At 44.7% G+C, this 21,638-nt stretch overlaps 1 protein-coding gene across 2 annotated transcripts in view; it reads left to right on the forward strand.

Annotated features, from left to right (window-relative positions):
- Positions 1–21,638, forward strand: part of CUNH10orf90 (chromosome unknown C10orf90 homolog) — a 205,372-nt gene that overhangs the window by 140,916 nt on the left and 42,818 nt on the right. For both annotated transcript variants that reach the window (XM_040624561.1, XM_040624562.1), the window contains exon 4: positions 2,693–3,821. In XM_040624561.1, the coding sequence (XP_040480495.1) occupies positions 2,693–3,821 (1,129 nt within the window). The remainder of the gene's footprint in view (positions 1–2,692; positions 3,822–21,638) is intronic.

The following is a 21,638-nucleotide window of genomic DNA, read 5'->3' on the forward strand; positions in this document are numbered from 1 at the left end:
ATAAAAAGCTTCTGCACAGCAAAGGAAACAGTCAACAAAACAAAGAGGCAGCCCACGGAATGGGAGAAGATATTTGCAAATGACAGTACAGATAAAAGGCTGGTATCCAAGATCTATAAAGAACTTCTCAAACTCAATACCCAAGAAACAAATAAATAAAAAAAAAATGGGCAGAAGTTATGAACAGACTTTTCCAGTGAAGACATACAAATGGCTAACAAACACATGAAAAAATGTTCAAAATCATTAGCCATCAGAGAAAATCAAATCAAAACCACATTGAAATACCACCTTACACCAGTTAGAATGGCAAAAATTGACAAGGCAGGAATCAACAAATGTTGGAGAGGATGTGGAGAAAGGGGATCCCTCTTACACTATTGGTGGGAATGCAAGCTGGTACAGCCACTTTGGAAAACAGTGTGGAGGTCCCTCAAAAAATTAAAAATAGAGCTACCCTACAACCCAGCAATTGCACTAGTGGTATTTACCTCAAAGATACAGATGTAGTGAAAAGAAGGGGCACATGCACCCCAATGTTCATAGCAGCATTGTCCACAATAGCTAAACTGTGGAAGGAGCCGAGATGCCCTTCAACAGACGAATGGATTAAGAAGATGTGGTCCATATATACAATGGAATATTACTCAGCCATCAGAAAGAACGATTACCCAACTTTTGCATCAACATGGATGGAACTGGAGGAGATAATGCTAAGTGAAATAAGGCAAGCAGAGAAATACAATTATCATACGGTTTCACTCATTTGTGGAACATAAGGAACAGCAGGGAGATCGGTAGGAGAAGGAAGGGAAAAATGAAGGGGGGGAACAGAGGGGGAAATGAACCACGAGAGACTATGGACTCTGGGAAACAAACGGGGGGGTTTAGAGGGGAGGGGGTGGGGGGATGGACTAGCCCGGTGAAGGGTATTAAGCAGGGCACGTATCACATGGAGCAGTGGGTGTTATAGGCAAACAATGACTCATGGAACACTACATCCAAAACTAAGGATGTACTGTATGGTGACTAACCTATCATAATAAAAAATAAAAAGATGAAGTTTAAGACGACTCTGTTTCTTCTTCACCTGTCTCTGGTTATCTTTTGAATTTGCAACTTCCCATGTACCTTTAAAATCTAACCATGTGTCGGGTAATAGGGATTGCAATGAAAAACGGGAAAAAAAGGAAAACCTGAGAAGCTGACCACCGTGGCTAACAGAATGCAGCGAGCCTCGGATGCTAAGATCTCATGGGCCAGCCCTCTTGCCAGAAGTCCAGGTGGACGAAAGCATTACGTTAGTGGCATAAATGAGTGTTAATCCAGCTCTGAAGAAAATAAAATTTTGTGCTTTCTTATCACATTTAAGGAAAAGAGAACAGTGGTCTCTTCTCAAACACAAGCCATTCCCCTCCTTCAAAAGACCAGTTCGTGCTTTTCTGAGCGTGCTCCCTGGATCACCTACATCGGGGATGTTGGTTAAAATGCAGATGCCCCCCCCCCCAGGCCTACAGAATCAAAATCTCTGGAGCCTGGGGAACCTTTAGTTGTTAACATTCCAGGTGATTCTCAGGCCCCTTACAGCGTTGGAACTGCTGCTTCCTTGCTGAGCACCAATTAAGCCTCCAGGCTCCTCGTGAAGGCTCGCTCCCGGTGGGAGTTGAGTGGTTACGGGATTGTTTTGGGTCCTGTGCTGTTCCACGCAAGGGTTCATTTTAAGCACGTAAAATGTTGAGCATCAGAATGGGGGGTCTTGTGAGCATTCACTATTCAGTTGCCGGCGTTGCTTTCTGCAGTGTTTTACACATACACCTATTAAAAACAAAACCAGGACAGAAGAGATTCTTCCTCCTGGTGTTGACCTGGTTAGATGCTTTATTAAAAATCTCAGCACATTGTTTTTGGACACACTAGCAGTTTACCGTTAGGACGCAGATCTGCTGATAGGAAGCACGAACACCTTGATCCCTCTCCTGGACAGAAAGTGTGCCTATACCCCTGAGCGCGGAAATGCAGACGGACCACATCTGTCTTGTCCAACACCCCTCCCCTCCTTTCTGATACGTGATTCTCAGGGTTGCCGTGTTAGTCTAGGTAACTGTCCAGCTTGGGTTTTTGATTGCCTATGTTCCACTGTCTGGGATTTGACCCCCACCATGGCAAGCATGGGGAGCCGCTGAATCCCAGAGTGAAAGGTAGAGGGTTGTGTTAGGGGTTTGGGGACTCAGGCAGAGAGAAGGCCCCCCCAACCCCCGCCCTGGAGGGGTGCTAACTCATCTCCCACATAAACCTGGGCCCCAAGTCCCAGCCCCGCTCCAGAATTTCGTCTTCCCTCCCCATTGAGGCTGTGAACCTGCCTTCAGGTGCTCCTGGGCCCGGTGGAGGTGATTATTGAGATCTGATGATCCCCATGGACACAAACATCATTCAATAAACTAAGAATAGACGCCCAGCAGAGAAAACCAATTCCCGGGTCAGAGGTCAGAAGAATGTTCCAGAATATATAAGCGTTTCACAGACGGATCCGGGTTTCCTGCCCTTGCGAGCACACAGGGGTGGTGTCAGGTGTGGGGCAGAAGGCCTTGACCGAAAACAGGTTTCTGGGCTGTCCTCTTGGTCCTTGAAAGCGAGGTTACCGCCTGCGTTACAATAGGCCCTTTGAATAATTGCCATCTTTTCCCATTTGCAGGAGACTCTGGCATCGCAAAACACAAAAATGATTTCATCCCTAGTCATTTCACAGCTGATTGATGAGAATAAATCAAAGGCAAACCGGGCCGCGCTGCCCGCGCCCTGCGCGCCGGCTCTGCACGCGCATCCGGCCAGGCCGTCGCGGGTGAACCGCAGCGGGGTCTCCATCAGCCGGGCGTTCGCCCTCCTTCCCGGGGGCAGGCTGGGCACTCAGACGCCGGCGGCGGAGGAGCCAGGACCTGACACGGAGCTGCGACCCAACGAGGAGAAGCCGTGCAGCGGCCCCCAAAGGGGCTTTGCGTCCATCACCATCACGGCCAGGCGCGTGGGCCCCCCAGCCAGCACCCTGGCGTGGGAGGCCGTGGGGGACCCGCGGTGCACCCAGTGCCGGGCCCAGGGCGCTCTGCTCCGGGACCCCTTTGCCCCGGTTGGGGCTGCCGATCCCCGTCGGCACCAGGGACCGTTCCCCTGCGCGGAGTTCTCCAGAAACTGCTCTGTGGTGAGGCTGAAGGCGCCCGACACGGACCCCCGCCTGTGCGAGGGTCGAGAGTACTGGATCACCGATGTGGACAACCGAGAGAACAGTTTTCCTCCAGGCGCCCCGCGGTCGGGAAAGGGGCCGCTGGTGTTCAGCTCCTGCGTCCGTGTCAGGGTGTCTCAGCAGTGCCCGAATTCCATTTACTATCTAGACCGGTCCCTCTCCGTCCCCATTGAGCAACCTCAGCTTGCTGGCCCTAAAATGCACAGGTCGGTCCTGTCGCTGAGCCTAAACTGCAGTTCGCACGGGTTGACACCAGATGGAGCAGACGGCACAGCTAAGGGAGGGCCAATAAGCCGCGCTTTGAAGCAGGAGCTCCCGGAGGGAAACCCGAACCTCCTAGGCCCCCGCTGGAACCCAGGTTTGCAAGGAAGCTTCTCGAAGGAAAACCCGTCCTTGGAGCAGATGCATTTGGGGCCTGGCACCTGTCCTTGGAGGGGCTCCCGTCTGTTGGAAAATGAAGCGTTCTCGGGTGTGGGAGTTCACCAGGTCACTGTAAGAAAAGGGCAAGAGGACGACACGACTGGGCACACGGCTGGCGGTACCAACCAACTGTCCATTCACATCCCTGGCTGGAGTTACACAGCAGGTGAGTGACACTCCCGGCCTCAGCAGGTGGGGCCGGCAGGTAATCTGTGCAGGTCGCCCCCCCCCCCCCAGGGTGGGTAGGGAGTTGCTTCTACGGGACTTATTTCAAGAAGTGGTTCTCAGAAGCATCGCTTTACGTTCTCTGCACTAAGTTGGCAATTGGTAGCTCAGTGTTGATGTCTGCCGTAGATTTTCACGGATACTGTTATGGATTCTAAGGACCTTCCCTCAAAGTTCTGTTTACAGCAATAGCTCCAGACCCTGTAATGTCACGAGCCGGAAACTGTAGCCCCCAGATGAAGTTCTTTTAGGCCCATATCGCTCCAAAGCAGGAGGAGAGAACAAAGTGCTGTCCCCGCCCAGAGGTTTTGTCTCTCTGGTCTGAACATTTGGGTTATCTGGAAGGGCTTACAGTCCTGCTCTTCTTTACCTTTCAATCCAGCAGTTGGTCTTTATGGATTGCTCTTAGGAATATCGTCTAGAATGAGGTGTATGTGTGTGGGGGGGAGATTAGTAATTATGGGACATTTTCAAGAAGAGGCAAATTGGGGACTCTCCTTGCTAACGAGCAAAAGCAGCAGTTTTCTGGGGCAACTTAGCTAGAATTTGTTGCTATTTCTGCCATTGCCAGGGCAAGGCAGAATTCCCAATGTCAGCAGCCCTGGGCACACTTTACCTTTCTTAGGAGACCAGGGAGAGGAAAACAGGCCTTAGCCCAACACCAGATTTCTTTCTCTGATAAACTTCCAATTTTCAGTTTTACTTTCTAGGAGAGACTCTGATTTATGAATTAGTGACTTTCCATTTGGGGAAAATATTTAAAGATAATAGCAGTAAAATTAGAAATGCAGCATACGTACGTTAATTTTATAGTGTAATTTTTGTCCATTAAGGCTTTATTAATTAATAAAAATGACTGTAAAACATTTTAAGCTATAATGTGTGTAGAAATGGTAAATGATGTAATTAATTTTAACAAGTGTGTGTATATTGAATGCACAGAGATTCTTAAGGCAATTTGACATGGCTTTCAGGTTGATTAGACCATCGAAATGCCTCTGAGTCTTACAAGACTTACTGCAAAAAGGAAGACGTAAGCCCTTATCAGTGTGGCAAAGATGGGCCTCAATTTAGTATTTTTAAGAAATCGCTCAAGTCAACCACTTCCTCTTCCTCGGTGATCAAGATTCCAGAAACGTGCAGCCTACATTGTTATATGTCTGCCACCCCCACCCCCACTGAAGCTCATCCTTGTCTTTATGTCGTGTCTCGTGGTGCGAAACAATCGTCTGGATTTATGGTACTTTCAGCAAAGGGTCTTTAAAAATCACTAGAGCCAGGTCGCAGACATTGATTTCAGGGGAGAGAACCATGAGCAGAGAAAACCCCCCCACCCCACCTTATTTTGGCTTTGGTGCAGAGAAGACATTTGATTTTGATTTTGACTGCTCGTGTAACTGATGTTCTTAGGCAAAGAGTGTCGGATTAATTCTACTTCCCATGGGCCAACTTCCCTCAGAATAACTCTAGATCCCAAGGACTCCATCTAGAGGATTTGAGTGGCTCTGAATTGTGTGGCTTCATTCTACCATTTGAGGAAAGATAGTCACAGAGGTCAGGTCACCTTTTCTGCGAGTTGCTCCTCTATTACTTTCTTGCACAGTGAATATGGACAAGCCACCCTCACTCTCTGAGCCTATTTTCTCATCTGAGTAGCTAGAGAAGGGGTGCGTTTGGTGTTCTCAAAGGTCCTCTCTAGCTTAAAAAAAGCTCTGCTCTGTTTGCCTGAGGTGAATCTGTGAGGGAGAGTGTCCATGTGACTCTGGGTCCCTCAGTCACTCACCATTTGGGCACACGCCTCAGAGGCGTACGTAGGCACGCTCGCTCACACAACCCTCCCCGGACTTCCATGCTTTCTCACTCAGAAACTCATTTGCAACGGGATGTATTTCTTCCCAGGTGACAAGAACGCACTTCTTGTCCACACCACTGAATTCTTGCCTGAGATTTATAAGCACGACTCGCGGGCTCTAACTCCCTCAGTCTGTCCTGGGCCAACCTACATAGCGCTCCGAGCGGGAGCTTGCTGACCTTCAGTCTTGACAGACCATTCTAGCCTTATTGCAAATGCCTTCTGATAGGGGCAGTGCTCATTAAAACTCCAAGGAGCCGTTGGTGTTTCCTGTCTGCAGCTGGGACCTCATCGGAGGCATTCTTGACAGCCTCCTGTGGTTACACGTGCTATTAGCAGTCTTCATATTTCATACACACTGAATCCGATTTCTTTTTATCTGGAGGATCCCCGAATCCTGCATGAGCAGCACCCTCTCCAGCCACCTTGCCGACATTCAGCAAGGGAGGTGCAGTCTGGAAAATTCTACAAACAGAGGAAAGGCAGTTTCAGTTCTAGTCGTTAGGTCACCAGACAGGAAGTCCTATACATTGTGTTCTAGAATGAGCCTCCAGGACACGCACGGAGAAAGGTCACTAAGATTAGGGAAATGGGAGACTTGAAAAATTTGGTATGGTATAGATAAACCATGTCTATTGGGACATCGCATTCTGACAGACACATGGGAACCTATTTTCTTTCTAGAGGCTGAGGGCTTAGGAATTGCTTCCTGCTTTGCCCTTCTCCTCAGCCCCTGTGTGTTCATTCTTTGTATCTCCACTCTTGGTGGTCTCCTGCCAGCACCCGCAAAATGGGCACTGTTAAGCTCCCTGCCGTGCTCTAAGGAGGGTTACCTCGTCTTCAGCACTCATCCTAGCAATGACCACAGCATAGACCACGCAGATCCTGGATGCCAGGCCCTGGCTGACATTGGTTGTGTCCATTACTTGGAATCCTTCAAACCATTCTGTAAAGACAGTGTCATTATCCCTATTTTGCAGCTAAGACAAATGAAGCTTGAAGATGAAATGATTTGCCCAGGTCCACATGGCCATGAAGTGCCAGAGCCGAGAACCGTCCTGTGCACTTGGTGCTGGCTATACCCTCTTAGTGACAGCCCTAAGCAGGGCAGTTTGATTGGTGGGGGACTCACTTAGTGGTGGGCCCCGTCTCCACTATCCCCATGATGGGAATGTTTGAAGACCACTCATGGACATATGGAGTAATATTAGTATCTGGTGGCTAGAATTTATTGGGAGAGGGAGTTACATGGTTAATTTCTAATTAAATGTAATAAGCCATGTCATTTGGTACCGTTAGAATTTACTGGCGCAGAAATCCTTCCCAGACTGAAATCCTTTCCGGACTATTCTTTGTAGTGTTCTATGGGATATGCAGTATTGATCTGAACAGTTCTGTCTTTGCTGGGTATTACGTGCCTAGAACAGTACCTATTGCCAGCTTCATTTTGCATCTGTGGCCTAGAGCTGAACCTTTCCCCTGTTCCCAAGACATCCATGGAAGCTGGTTAGATGCTTTTGGAGAAGAGACTTATGAATGCATTTTTTGTTTGCCCCAAGCATTGATGTTCTGTAGTGGACTTTCCGTATGCCTCGGCCAGCGCCCAGGCTGCTCGTGGCCTTGGTCAGAGGAGTCCTCGGTGGAGCTTAGCGTCACTGTACATAAACATGTGACTGGCTGCAGAGGATTCACTGGAGAGGAATGACCGGATCCTTGCTGGATCACGAAGTGTCTACTGTGTCTACTCGTGTTCTGACGCTATAATCTAACACATGTGTAGTGAGGCAGGTTTATTTCGTGAAGAAAGTACTTCCGTCCCTTCAGGGAAAGTGACAGACTATATGCATACGTGTCAAGCCCACCAGAGAAAATCTGCATTAGGCTCCGCTCCTTCAGTCCCGTGAGAGCTTCTTACTAGAGGAGCCCTTATTTTACAAATATGATTTTTCTTTAATGATCTAAAACTGGGGTCTACAAACTTTTTGGTAGAGGATTAGATGGTTTCCATAGCAACCACTCAACTCAAGCAGCCATAGACAATGCGTAAATAAATGAGCACGGACATGTTCTAATAAAACTTTATTTACAAAAACAGGCAGTGGACTGATTTGGCCTACTGGCTGAAATTTGTTGACTCTGAATCTTCCAAAACAAACTTTACCCTGTTTGCCAGTCTTGCACATTGGATTCTCTGGAAAGCCAAATCTGAAGTGGGGGTCAATGGGCATTTATTAGGGAGTGGTCTTGGCATCTGTGGATGGGAAGGGAAAAAAGGCAGGAATGGGCAGAGGGAGAAGTCCCTTTGTGATGCAGGCAGGGGTTAGCAAGAACTTTTTGAGGGAAAGGCTTTTAAATCGATTCTTGAAGCATAAGTAGAGGGGCCGTCGTGTGCCAGAACTTTGAATTGTGGCACCTTGGAGTTGCTGAGAAGGTCAGTGCACCTGCTGGTGAGAGACAGAAGCAGGTGAGGCCGCTGCTGTGGGGCGTGTGAGGGCCGTACTGGAGCTGGGGAGGTGGGAGAAGTCTGATGCTGGAATTCACAAGCCTTGAGTACCGGTGAGCTCGGGAGGAGGGAGCCGGAGACGTGGCAAGGTGGACTCCAGATTGCTGCCTTACGGATCTAGAGAAGGTGCTGCTGTTTTTGTGTATAGACTATATCTTAGAGCAGTTTTAGGTTCACAGCAAATTTGAGAGAAAGGCACAGAGATTTCCTGCATATCCCACATCCCACACATGCACAACCTCCCCTACTATTAACATCCCCACCTGAGTGGTACACTTGTCACAATCAATGAACCTACGTTGATATGTTATAATCACCCAAAGTCTGTAGTTTATGTTGGGGTTTACTCTTGGTGCTGTACGTTCTACGGGTTGGGACAAATGTATAATGACATGTGTCCACCATTATAGTATCATAGAGAATAGTTTCACTGCTCTAAAAAGCTTATTCATCGCTCCCTCCCACTAACCCCTGGAAACCACTGATCATTTTACTGTCTCCATAGTTTTGCCACTTCTGGAATGTCCTGTAGTTGGAATCATACAGTATGTGGTCTTTTCAGATAGGCTCCTTTCACTTAGCAATATGCATTTAAGATTCCTCTATGTCTTTTCATGACTTGATAGCTCATTTGTTTTTAGCACTGAATAATACTCCGTTGTCTGGATGGACCACAGTTTCTCCGCTCATCTGCTGAAGAACATTCCGGTTACTTCTAAGTTTTGGCAGTTATGAATAAAGCTGCTGTAAACATCTGTGCCCAGGTTTTCGTATGGACGTAAGTTTTCAGCTCCTTTGGGGAAATACCAAGGAGTGTGATTGCTAGATCACGTGGTCAGAGTATGTTTAGCTTTTGTTGGTTTGTTTGTTTACTTTTACAGAAAGCTTTCCCAGAGTATGTTTAGTTCTGTAAGAAGCTGCCAAACTGTCTTCCAGAGTGGCTGTACCGTTTTGCTTTCCCACCAGCAATGAAGGGGAGCTTCTATTGCTCCAGTGCTCACCAGCATTTGGTGTGGTCAGCCTGCTGGATTTGGGCCATTCTAATGGGTGTGGAGTGGTCTCTCACTGTTGTTGTAATTTGCAGTTCCCTGGTGACCTAGGACGTGGAGCATTCTTCCGTGTACTTTTTTGCCATCCGTGTATCTCCTTTGGTGAGGTGCCTGTTAAGGTCTTGGCCCATTTCTTAATGGAGTTGTTTGTTTTCTTCTTGTCAAGTTTTAAGAGTTGTTTGTGTGTTTTGGATAACAGGGGAGGAGGTTTTTATCCAGATGGGGAGGATGTGAGGAGGAGCAGAGAAGATCCCGAGCACCGCTAGGTCAGGATGTGTTTGAAGTGTCAGCAGGACGTTCCAGCGTGGTCGGCAAGCTGGGGGTTGGGCCCGTGAATCTACAGCTCAGGAGAATGTTCTAGGCTACAGGTGTGGTTGGGAGGCTTCTTCCTAGAGTCGATGTTTCATGCGGCAGAAAGTTTGAGGACGCCCAGGGAAAGAGAGGGACAGGGACTGAAAAGGGTCGGGATGCAAATATTTGAGGTCTGGCAGGAGCAGTAGCTGTCTCCCACTCAGCAGTAGCACTCAGACCACCCCGCTTCTCCGTGCTGGAGTCTTAGTGTCGCCTGAGCTGTGCCACGTGCTTCTCAGCTTTCATCCCTCTACCGCTCCTTCAAAGGCCATGAGGTAGGAACACTTTATCTCCAGGTTCCAGGTAAACAGGTACAATAGGTAAACAGACTTGCCCTGAGCCACCGCTAGTTGTGGGGAGAAGGGCAGGCTTCATGCTCACCCATCTGGCCGTGTTCCCCAGGCCTCCTGATGGCACATCTCAGGCCACCATTGTCACCTTTGCACTCGGACTCATTTGCTCCTGTTCTTGGTATTGACCATCTCCCCAGGCTCAGAAGTCTGGGTCCTCTTTGAACTCCTTCCCTGTCCCTCGCTTCCCTATTCAGTCACTGGCAAAGCCACAGTCTCCCACAGCCGTCCCCCATCCTCCACGTCCACACCCACTACCCCCACCCAAGCCTTTAATGCCTCCATGAACTTCTATGCCCAGATAGATTTATTTTCCTGACTATAAAACGAATACATTCTAGGCAACTGAGAATAATAAAACACAGAATAAAAAGCTTAATAATCATTGTTGATATTTTGGTGTATTTGTTCCATTGTTTTTTATGCATATATGTTTTTTCTTTTAAATAGTCGAGATCCTGCTACGTATGTCATTTCCCTCTGGGTCTCTGCCACTTAGCACTATGTCATAAATATTTCCTGATATTAACAGTACTTTACAAAGAACATTTTATTGACTGAAATGGTGTGTTTTCTGGACATATTATAGTCTATTTAACTATTTCTTCATTCTTGGCGCTTAAAATTGTTGCTCATTTTTCACTTTTTGGAATAAATTAATGCGGACACTTGGTGTGTAAGGCTTTGCTAGATTATTTCCTTTTGGAAAACATCCTTTAACTGGCATGTCTAGAACAGAGAGTATCAGCCTTTTTAAGGTTCTTGGGGCACAGTGCCAAGTTCAACTCCAGGAGAAGTCTAGGTGGAGGCTTCTTTTCTCAGGGCTATGAAGGCGCTTTCTGTATGTGCTTGGCCAAGATTAGATACCAATCTGCTAAGTTTTGCAAATTCCAAGATGAAAAATCTAGTCTTATGGTTTGAGCTGGCATTTCTGTGGTTGCTGGTGAGTGTTCATGGTTCCTGCTTCTCACCTTGACCTTGGCTGTGGCTGTCCCGGTGACCCCACCCCTCATGTCCTCCTCCTTTCGGCCTCAGCAGCTGGACATCTGGGGCCAGATCGTTCTCTGTTGTGGGGCTGTCTGCACACCAGAGCGCGTTTCGCAGCACCCCTGGCCTCTGCCCCCTTGGTGCCAATAGTCTTCCCTCCCAGTGGTGACCAAGTCAGTATCTCCAGACATTGCTTGGTCAGGAGCACATCAGAATCCCTGGTGGTTGAGAACCGTGGACCACACTAAGCCCAAACGTCCTTACAGCCCGTGCGGATTGTGGGCCAGCCGCTCAGCTGTCCTCATTGCTCACCAGATTGAGATGTGGCCTCAGCACGCAGTGCAGCTGCAGGTCTCACGTCTTCACTCCCAGGACTTCATGGCCTCTTCATATGATGCATTTGCTATATTGCGAGGGCCATTTTCTTCCTCTAGATTGCATGGCCCTTGAGGTCAGGATCCAGGTCTGAGTGTTGGCATTGGCCTTTCCATGGCCAGCAGAGAGCCACAGAGCCCAGAGCCCTGGCACAGGACCTGTACGCTGGGTGGAGGGCAGGCCATTTTGATGACCCAACAAAGCCTTGCTGATGTCAGGGTCACTTAAAAGCCAGCTGCCTTGTCTTTCCTCAAACCACTTCTCCCCGTGGCAATTTCTAAAACCTCTCTGGCCGGGAAAGGGTGGAGAGCCATGTAAGATTCACGGCCCAGAGGTAGGTTGTAAAAAAGTGAAGTGAAAACTAAAGTATTCCCACTTGGTTTTAAAATTTAGCGGGAAAAAGTTTCCAACTATTGTTTCCCTCCAAGAACTCAATGAGAGTAAGTATTGCCATGGGACAACTTCTTTATTACCCTTTAGATGGTCGAATTTAATGCTAAAAGAGAAAACATATGGACAGTGTTGCAAAAACATTTTGAAGGTTTGTGGGTTTTTTTTAATGTGTGTTTTTCATTTAGCTCTTGGTCAATCTTGATGGAATTGTGTTGTTTTCCCCATAATATTGACTATGATGTTCAGATCATCTCACAGAGTATCTACGATCTCTAAAAGTTGTTCATGTCAGCTACCCCAACTGTCTTTATGGAAAGAGGGGCTTCCCCCCCCCTTTTTTTCCTGAGTCATTCCCTTAGTTGTATGGGTGGCTTGTGTCCTCATGTAGTTTAGGAAATGATTGTTCTAATGGGCCATTTGCTTGGGTTTGCCAAGGATAAGATTAAGAGACCTGGTTTCAAGGGCTGAGGCGGGCTGATGGGATACACGGTCTGATCTTTTAAATTAGGCAACTGCAGAACTGCCATCTGTATCTGCCTGAGAAACGGTGATCATCGGGGGACTTAGTGGAAGAAAGACGGTGGGTGGGGTGATGAGACCCATCTGAGTTTCAGTTCAGGCTCTGCTAGCTGCGGACCTTGCGTCACGAGGAGCACTGAGCATGGTGGGTGTGCAGCGGGAACTAGTTATCTTTAGACCTCTGTGCCACCTGAGCTGTCTGTGGGAAATTCATGTAGACGTGATCTTGGAAAAAAGGATGGTCATAACGGTGAATTCTGTAAGGAAACGTGGTCCAGATATCCAGATATGGATGACCCTGAAAAAAGGGGAAGAAAAATGTGAGAAATAGGTGGTGTGTTTCACTCCCTTGGCTTCATGAGTTTTGCTCTTTTCCCCATTATCTTAAAGTAGAAGATAAGGTCTTTCCAAAAAATATAAATTTATTTTCCGGGCTACCGACTAACTTTGGGAGGAGAGATGAATGAAGATGGTAGGACTAGCCTGGAAAGTCATCTTAAGCCATGTTGCCCCAGTAGCTTGTTGCTAAATGCAGAAATTGTTCCCACATTGTTACATGGGGTTGTTTATATCCTGGATTAGGTGAGAGCCCCATGAGGCATCACTGTGAATGAAGCACCACGGGCACACAGGGGACATTCTGGTGACCTTATGTGGCTTAGGGGCTACCATCGGAGTGGGGAAAATGTGTTCTCAACCAGGGGAGGACATCAGACACACCAGGGATGCTTCTTCAAAATGCCTGCACTGGACTGTGTGCTGGAATGCTGTGTCTCCCCTGTTAAGAGCCCTTTTCTGAAGGCTGGGGAAAATAATTTTCCCTCCACCCTCCTAAGTGCTCTCTGGGGCCCCTATAGAAAAAAGGCAGATTAACAAGAGAAAAGCAGATCAGTTCATTGACATGTGTACATGGGAAAATGCATGCATGGGAAATCTGATCTGGAACAGCGGCTTTAGTGTCCCAACTTATATATAGATCTTCAACAGGAACAACGGTTCTGTGCAGAAGTGACAGGAAAAAGAAAGCAAGCAGTTTCAGGCTTCCAGGGTCAGCAACGCAGGGAGGAAACCAATCGCAGATAAAGGCTGATGTTTGTTATGTCCGTCGCACTGGCGCTGTCTCCTGGTTGATGGGTCTACACTTGTCTCTGGTGATTAACTTCTGTCCTTGGAGAGAGGTGGAGAGTGGAGGAGGGACACATTTGTAAATTTATGTCATGCTTTTAGGGCTTTTCTTCTCTCTGCCTTTTCTCAGTTGCTTTCAGCTCAAAATACTCCTCATGCAAAGTGACCTATTTTGGGGTGCCATATGCTTCTACCCTTCAGGGACAGTTCTGTCTGGAGGACAGCATATCTCTTCCACTATGCATCTCGATTCTCTGCTCTCTAGGGCTAATGAACAAACTCTTCAAGGTTGAGGTTCCCCGAGAGGTCCTGAAGGGCAGGTGCATGGGACAGGTGTTCTCTTTGCAGGAACGGAGCCTTTGTCATGCCTCGTGCGGTGAGAGTCTGCTCCCCCAAATGCCTGCCCTCGTCCACTCCCATTCTTATGATAAATGTAGGAACTCACAGTACAACTCAGAGTCTGGGCGAGGACTATGTAAATTGACCTGTTAGGTGGTGGTTTTCTATAGATCAGAAGTTGGAGACAAAAGCTACCGAAATCCAGGTTTCCTAATTAGTTGAGACATTGGGGTACAAGGACTGCATCATTCTGATCTTCTGTAGAACTGCCTTTGTCTTCACAATGCTTCAGTGTGTTGGGTCATGAGCCTACATGAAGGGTGTGGATCATTCATATTAGATGATGCCATTTATGTGGGCCCCACAAGGAATAACACCTCCACATTCCCTTTCCCAGAGCTGTGTGTCTTCTGAGCGACTCTTAACCTCTCGGGGCATTTGGTCCACACAGCTCCTGATGTTTCCCCTTCGACATTACCAGAAAATCCAGACAACGTCGACGCCCATCTTTGGTAAATACGCAGAATCTTATGGCAATATTTGGTGTTCTGGCTTTGTCTTATCTTGCCCAGGTACAAATATTTGCGTTGGCTGGAACGAAGGGAAAAATTGTATAGTTTTACTTAAAATCTTCTCCCTCTTTGGGCAGGAGACTAAATTGAAGGCCCGGGCGTGCATGGCAAGGTTCGTGTCCATTCAGCAGATGAGAAGCTTTGGTGTTTTAAGAAGAGAGAGGCTTATCCATTTTTGCATAAATGTGGCTTGTATTGTGGTGGTTTTGATCGGGTGGCCCGTGTAGATGGTGACACTGACCTTGAGTTCCAGTGGCATCCTGTCCTGCACCCCCATATATACACGTGTAAGATTGAGTAATCTGCTTCAGTTCAGATGTGATAGCAAAGGAGCCATGAAGAGCGGTGCATCGGACCCCAGCCAGCAGAGTTTGGGAGGGGTGGTCCTTAAAACACATCAAATGTCCCAGGGTCATACATTTGGAAGATGTCGCTTACCTAGACATCAGGGAGAATTTGTGCTGATGTAACTGGTGTAGGAAAGTCTGACCTCATTGTCTCAGCCCCAAGCCGTCCTTGGCTGTCGGGACCCCTGGGAGCTCTGTGGTTTCTCTCCAGATCTCACAGAATCCATGTAAACGCTTAGAAAAGGCTGTAAATGTAATGTTTCTCCTTCAGTTCTATTGTTGTAATGTTTTCTTTCCCTCTTGTTTAAAAACAAAACAAAACGTGCATTGTAAAAGTTACAATGTAGACAAGCAAAAAGAGGAGGACAGAAAGCAATCATAACCCTACTACCCACGGGGAACGTCACTGCGGATGAATCCGTAGATCTTTCCAAATAGGTAACTTGGATGCAACAAACATCTTTTTCCTTTATTCTGTCTCTCCAGTCTTTTCTTAACAGAAAGGGGGTCATGTAAGACATCATTCTAGAAGGCTGCTCGTTCTCAGCAGTGGACTGTGAAGTTCATTTCCGTGTCCTACAATATTCCCGCTAACCCTGTAATGGCTACGCGGGCTTTCATTGCGTGGATTTACCTGGGTTTGTTGTTGTCGTTTGTTTTTAAAACCTTTTTGTTGAGTAGATTGTTTCCATTTTTACATCTTTGTAACAACGTGTGGATAGGTGTCCTTGTACAGAAATCTTTGCGGGCATTTCATATGATTTCCTTAACCTAGATTAGTAAGAATTTCTGGGTCAAAGGATAGGCAGAATTTTAAGGCTTTTATTTATTTATTTTTTTTTAAGATTTTATTTATTTATTCGACAGAGATAGAGACAGCCAGCAAGAGAGGGAACACAAGCAGGGGGAGTGGGAGAGGAAGAAGCAGGCTCATAGCGGAGGAGCCTGATGTGGGGCTCGATCCCATAACGCCGGGATCACGCCCTGAGCCGAAGGCAGATGCTTAACCGCTGTGCCACCCAGGCGCCCCTAAGGCTTTTAAATCGAGATTTCCAAAAGATCTTCTGCAACAGGCATATGAAGTTACACTGTCGCTACATAAACACCAGCTGCCCTGAACAAGCACAAACATTCAGGGTTGGCGTTACAAAAATTTCCGTGCCATTTTGATAAGTGAAAAATGATGTTTATGATATGTTAGTGCATATTTTTTGATGTCGAACTTTCCCCAAGTGATATGTTTCTGCTTTTGTAAGTTGCCCATGTATTTTCGTTGCCCACTTCAGTCTTTTTCCTTTTGAATTTTTATTTATGTTAAAACATCCTTTTGTATTTTAATGTTGTTTATCACAACTTTTTAAACTTTGACTTTTGAAAGGATTTAAATGAACAGAAGAGTTTCAAAGGTGGTACAGAGCATTCCTGTAGAGCCCATATGTCTAGCTTCTCCTTCTGTTACCATCCTACATGATCACAGCACTTTTCTCCAAGACAAAGGTTCTCAGCCTCGGCACTACTGGCATTCTGGGACTGGGAGGTTCTTGGCTGTGGGGCTGTCCTGTGTGTTGTGGGATGCTTAGCTCCATCCCCGGCCTCTATCCTAGACGCTAGAAGCAAGTCCCCCTCTCTCCCTAGCTGTACAAGCAAAAATGTCTCCAGACGTTACTACGTGTTCCCGCAGGAGCAAAATCACCCACCGTGAGAATCCCGGTCCTAAACTAGGCGATCAGTATTGCTGCAGAGTGATTAACTAAACTCCAGACGGCATTCTGATTTCACCGGTTTTTCCACTGATGTCCTTTATCTGTTCCAGGATCTCATGCAGGGCACCATGTTACATCTAGTCACCATGTCTGTTTGATTTTTGGCAGTTTCCTCAGCCAGTTCTCCAGCTCCTCTCTGTAAATCTGTAATTCCTCCGGATGAGTGTCCTCAGATGGTAGAAGTTTGGCATCTTTTCCCTAAATGGTTTGCCAATCGTCTGTGGACTATTGATGAGCTAATCCGTTATTTCTCTACTGGCTGGAAATGCCAATCCTGTATCGGATTTATGTTTATATGAGGATTTCCCTGACTCATGCAGTTTCCTTCTAGAAATTTCCATGCCTTTTAAATATTATGTGACTCTCAGAAGCTGCTCTGTTACCACATAGGGATTTGAGAGGTGGGGAATCTTTTTAGATACTCCTAAGTGTCAAGTCCTTTTGGCATCTGATGTGTCCCATCACTGCGGGAGTCAGGTGCGGAGAGGCTCTGGCTGCCATCATGCTTTTTCAAATTTTAATTTTATATTTTAAAAAAGCCCTCGCAGCTCGATCCCATACTCTGTTGTTTGCTTTTAATCAGCTCTATGGAGGTTTAACTTACTTACCTTAAAGTACACACCTTTAACCTATGTGCCCATGTGTCCAGCACCACAGTGGGATACAGAATATTTCAGAAAAATAGTTGCCTCCTTCCCAGTTCAGTCTTCCTCCTGCCCCCGTACCAAAACACTGCCCATCTTCTTTTTGTCTCTATCCTAGAATCTGTATAAATGGAAGCAGTTTGGGCTTTCTCTGTGGAAGGTTTCTTCCACTCAGACTAGTGCTTTTGAAATTTGATATCACAACGTCTTTCTTGAATTTCTCTCCATGATGTTTTGTAGCTTTCATGATAAAGCTCTTTCGTGTATTTTGTTAAATGCATCCCCGCTTATTTCACATTCTGAATGCTCCCTAAAATGAATGATAGTGATTTTTAAACATTTCATTTCCTTTTTTTTTTTCTGCTTACACATAGACATATACAATTGATCTCTGTGTAGTGACCTTGACTCCTGCAGTGTTTCTGGAAGCGTTTAATAATTACAGTAGTGTTTTTTGTAGATTCCCCAGGATTTTCTGTGTACACGGTAATATTATGTATGATTAAAATTTTACTTATTATTTTCCCACCTTGATGCCTTTACTTTCTTTTTTCTTGCCTTATTGCACTAGATAAGACTTACCAGTAAAATGTGGAACAGCAGTAATGAGGTGAGCGTCCTGACTTACTCCCTTGTTAGCTATAGGGATTTAAAAATATAGATAGGTAGGTAGGTAGGTAGATAGGTTCCATCTGCCAGTTTGAGAAAGATTCGTTCTATTCTGATTTTTTCTTTTCTTATTCTAATAAAAGATATAACATAAAATTTGCTATTTTAAGCATTTTTGTCTCCACAGTTTTGTGACATTACATATAGTCACATTGCTTTGCAACCATTACTATCATGTATCCACAGAACATTTTTCATCTTGCGAAACTGAAGCTCTGATTCCCATTCCCTCTCCCCCAGTCTCTGGAAACCACCATTCTACTTTCTGTAGGAATTTGACTATTCTAGGCACCTCATATAAATGGAATTAAACTTATATATATTATAATAGTATTTGTCCTCTTGTGACTGGCCTATTTCACATAGCACAACGTCCAAAGTTCATCTATATTATAGCCTGTGTCAAGATTTCCTTCTTTGTTAATGCTGGATAATAGTCCACTGTATGGATGGACCACATTTTGTTTACTCATCTGTCAATGAACACTTGGTTGTCAATGGACCCACCTTTTGGCTATTGTTAATTACGCTGCTGTGGACATAGATGTACAAATATTTCTTTGAGTCTCTTGCTTTTAATTCTTTTGGGTATATACCAAGAAGTAGAATTGCTGAGTCATATATAGTTCCATGTTTAATTTTCTAAGAAACCACCATACCATTTTCCACCACAGCTGTACCACTTTACATTTCCACTAGCAAAGCACAAGGCTTCCAATTTCTCCAGATCCTTGTCTGTAGTCGTCATTTTCTGAGTTTTTGGTAATAGCAATCCTAGTGGGTGTGCAGCAGTATCTCATTGCATTTGTTTTTTTAAGATTTTATTTATTTGACAGAGAGGAAGAGCACAAGCAGGGGGAGTGTAATTCAGGCAGAGGGAGAGGGAGAAGCAGGCATCCCGCCCAGTGGAGAGCCCGACGTGGGGTCAGTCCCAAGACTGTGGGATCATGACCTGAGCCGAAGGCAGACGCTTAACGGACTGAGCCCCCTCCCCCCCGGCACCCCCATTGTGGTTTCGATGTGCATTTCCTTAATGATTCCCTAAGTGGTGTTGTGCATCTTCTCATATGCCTGTCAGCTGTTTGTATGTCTTCTTTGGAGAAATGTCTATTCAAGTCTTTTGCCCAATTTTTATTCTGCTTGTTTCATTGTTTCTCTTCCTAATTTAATGAAAGCTTTTATTATTGTTGAATACTTACATGCTTTGTATGTACCAATTGAGATAATAATAGGGTTTCTCTTCTTTATTTTGTAATAGGGGGAATTATATAAATTTTCATGATAAATTGTATGTTTCTAGGTTAAACTCTAGTCATGATGCATTATACTTTTAAAAATAAATATATTGCTGCATTCTATTTGCTAATTTTTTAGGAATCTTTTTTTTTTATTCTTAAGGAACAGTGGTATGTCCTTTTTTGAAATGTTTTGGTATCAGGAAAATACTAGTTTTATACAAAGAACTGGGAAGTGTTCTCTTTATTTCAGGAAGAGACTTTGGAGAGTTGTTATTATTTCTTCCTTGAAGTGTTTGGTAGAAATCACCAGTGAGGTCATCTTGGCCTGAAGCTTTCTTTGTGAGAAAGCTTTAATTATGAGTTCAATTTCTTTAATCATTATAGCACTAGTCAGTGTTTCTACTACTTCTGGACTCTGTTTGGTAATTTGTATCCTTTGAGGAATTTGCCATTTCATCAAAGTGGTTGAAATTATTGCCACCAAGTTGTTCATAATATTTTGTTACTATCCTTGGATCTGTAATGATGTTTCCTCATTTTTTTTTCTGGTACTCATAATTTGTGTCTTCTCTTTTGCCCTTATCAGTCTAGCTAGAGGTTTATCCATTTTATTGAAATTTTTCCAAGAATCTAGGTTTTGTTCCATTGGTTCTTTTTATTGCTTGTTGATTTTCTGTTACACTGATTTCTGCTTTTAGCTTTATTATTTCTGTGTGTGTATTAACTTTGTCCTAAGTTTGCTCTTTTCCTGTTCACTTTTTTAGCCCGGGGGCGGGGGGGCTTAGATCAAATGTTCATGTCAAATATTTTCACATAATTATTTCAAGATATGAATTTCCTTCTAATTTTGACATCCGTTTTTCACTTCAACTCTGTTCAAAATCTTTTCTGCATATGCTCCACTAATATCACTTTGATTTATGTATCTTCATAATGAGATTTAATACTGATAAGGCAAGAACACAATCACTACTCCTTTTTTTCCCCCCAAAATGTTATTAGCTATTCTTACTTAAATAGAAAATGTAGACCACTTACACTTACTTTGATTACTGGTATATGCGGATTTATCTCCATCATGTTACTTAGGCTTTCTCTTTGTCCTATCCTTTTTTTTTTTAATCTCTTTCATAACCTTGTAATGAATTAATTTTTTCTATTCTATTTTTTTCTCTACTATTTGGAAGTTATACTCTTTATTTCTATTATTTCATTGACCAGCTGGAAATTGTAACATGTGAATTTAACAAAGCCGAAAACTAATATTTTTAATCCCCTCTCAAACATTTTAAAATCTTAACTCCCATCCCCCCGTCCGATTGATCATTATGTTTTAGTTCTATTATATATTATAATTCTATCTTATTTTGTTTTGTGACTCCTACAAATCTAATGTTGTTTTACACAATCAGTGGTTAATTTACCTCATGGTTACCACTGCCTGGGCTCCCCTTTTCTTTATGTCCGTCAGATCTTTGCTGCTGATATCAATTTTCATCCTCCTCAAATACATATTTGAGATGTCCCTTTTGGAGGTACATCAGACTGGAGAGAAACTGGTGATAAACTCTCCGAATTTGTTTGGGATTGGGGAAGGTGGGAATTCTAAAAACATCTTTATTTCATCGTATTCTTGAACGAAAACTTTGCAAGGCATAGGCTTCTCTGTGGACAATTATCTTCTCTCAGCCCTTTGCAAAGGTTATCCCAGCGCCGTGGGCTTCCAGTTGCAGAAGGGCAGCTGCAGGTCTAATTGTTGACCTCTGTATCTTTTCCTTGTACTGTTTTTTAAGATCTTCTGTTTGTGTTTGGGATCATGCTTCACCAGGACAGCCTTAGATGTGGATTTCTTTTTTGTCATTTGCATGATTTGTTGTGCTTCATGAATCTGATGATTCTTTTGATTAGTTCTGGAAGTTTCTCAGCCATTTTTTTATTTCTTCTTCGTTTCCTCTATTATCTCCTTTCAGTTCTGCTCGGATGTATTTTGTACTCATTGCATCCTCTCTCCTCCTGGCCTGCCTTTCAGTTTCCATTTATTCGACTCTCTATGATACATTCATTAAACTGTGTTGGGGTTAGTATTCTACTTCACTAATTCTATTTTCAGCTCTATCTAAATTCATCTAAGTTTTAAATTTCAATTAATACTTTTTTTTCATGATGGGGGGTGCTTTTACGGTTTTTGTTTTTGTTTTTAATTGCTCTGGTCAGTTTTACAGTCTTTTATTCCTCACTGATAATTTTGATGAATTCTTTTATTCCTTCGAACATGTTAGTTATTTCATAGTCCCTGCCCACTATTTCTACTATCCGAGGCATATGTGAGTCAGATTCTACAATTTCGCTTTTTCCTGCTGACTTTTGCTAATGGTGGTTGTGTCTTGCATATATTGTGATTTTGGGTTCATATATGTACTGTGGTAACCAGTCACCGTATATGGCTCCTCTTTGGTTGCTGTGATTCTGAGCACATGTTCATTGGAACTTTATCTGTGGAAATTCTAGGTCCTAGATTGGGGATAAGTTCCTCCAGAGATTTTCCGGCCTCTCTGAGGTAGGTTCACATTACGCTAAAATTCCAACCTGTGGTCGTTCACACGGAGCACGTTGTGTGAATTTTGGCCCCAAGCCTGAGAGGAGATCGGCTTGTGATTATGACTTGGTGTTTCATGCAGGGGT

This window comes from Ursus maritimus, unplaced genomic scaffold (assembly GCF_017311325.1).
Source record: "Ursus maritimus isolate PB19 unplaced genomic scaffold, ASM1731132v1 scaffold_7, whole genome shotgun sequence".
In the NCBI taxonomy this organism is placed as follows: Eukaryota; Metazoa; Chordata; class Mammalia; order Carnivora; family Ursidae; genus Ursus; species Ursus maritimus.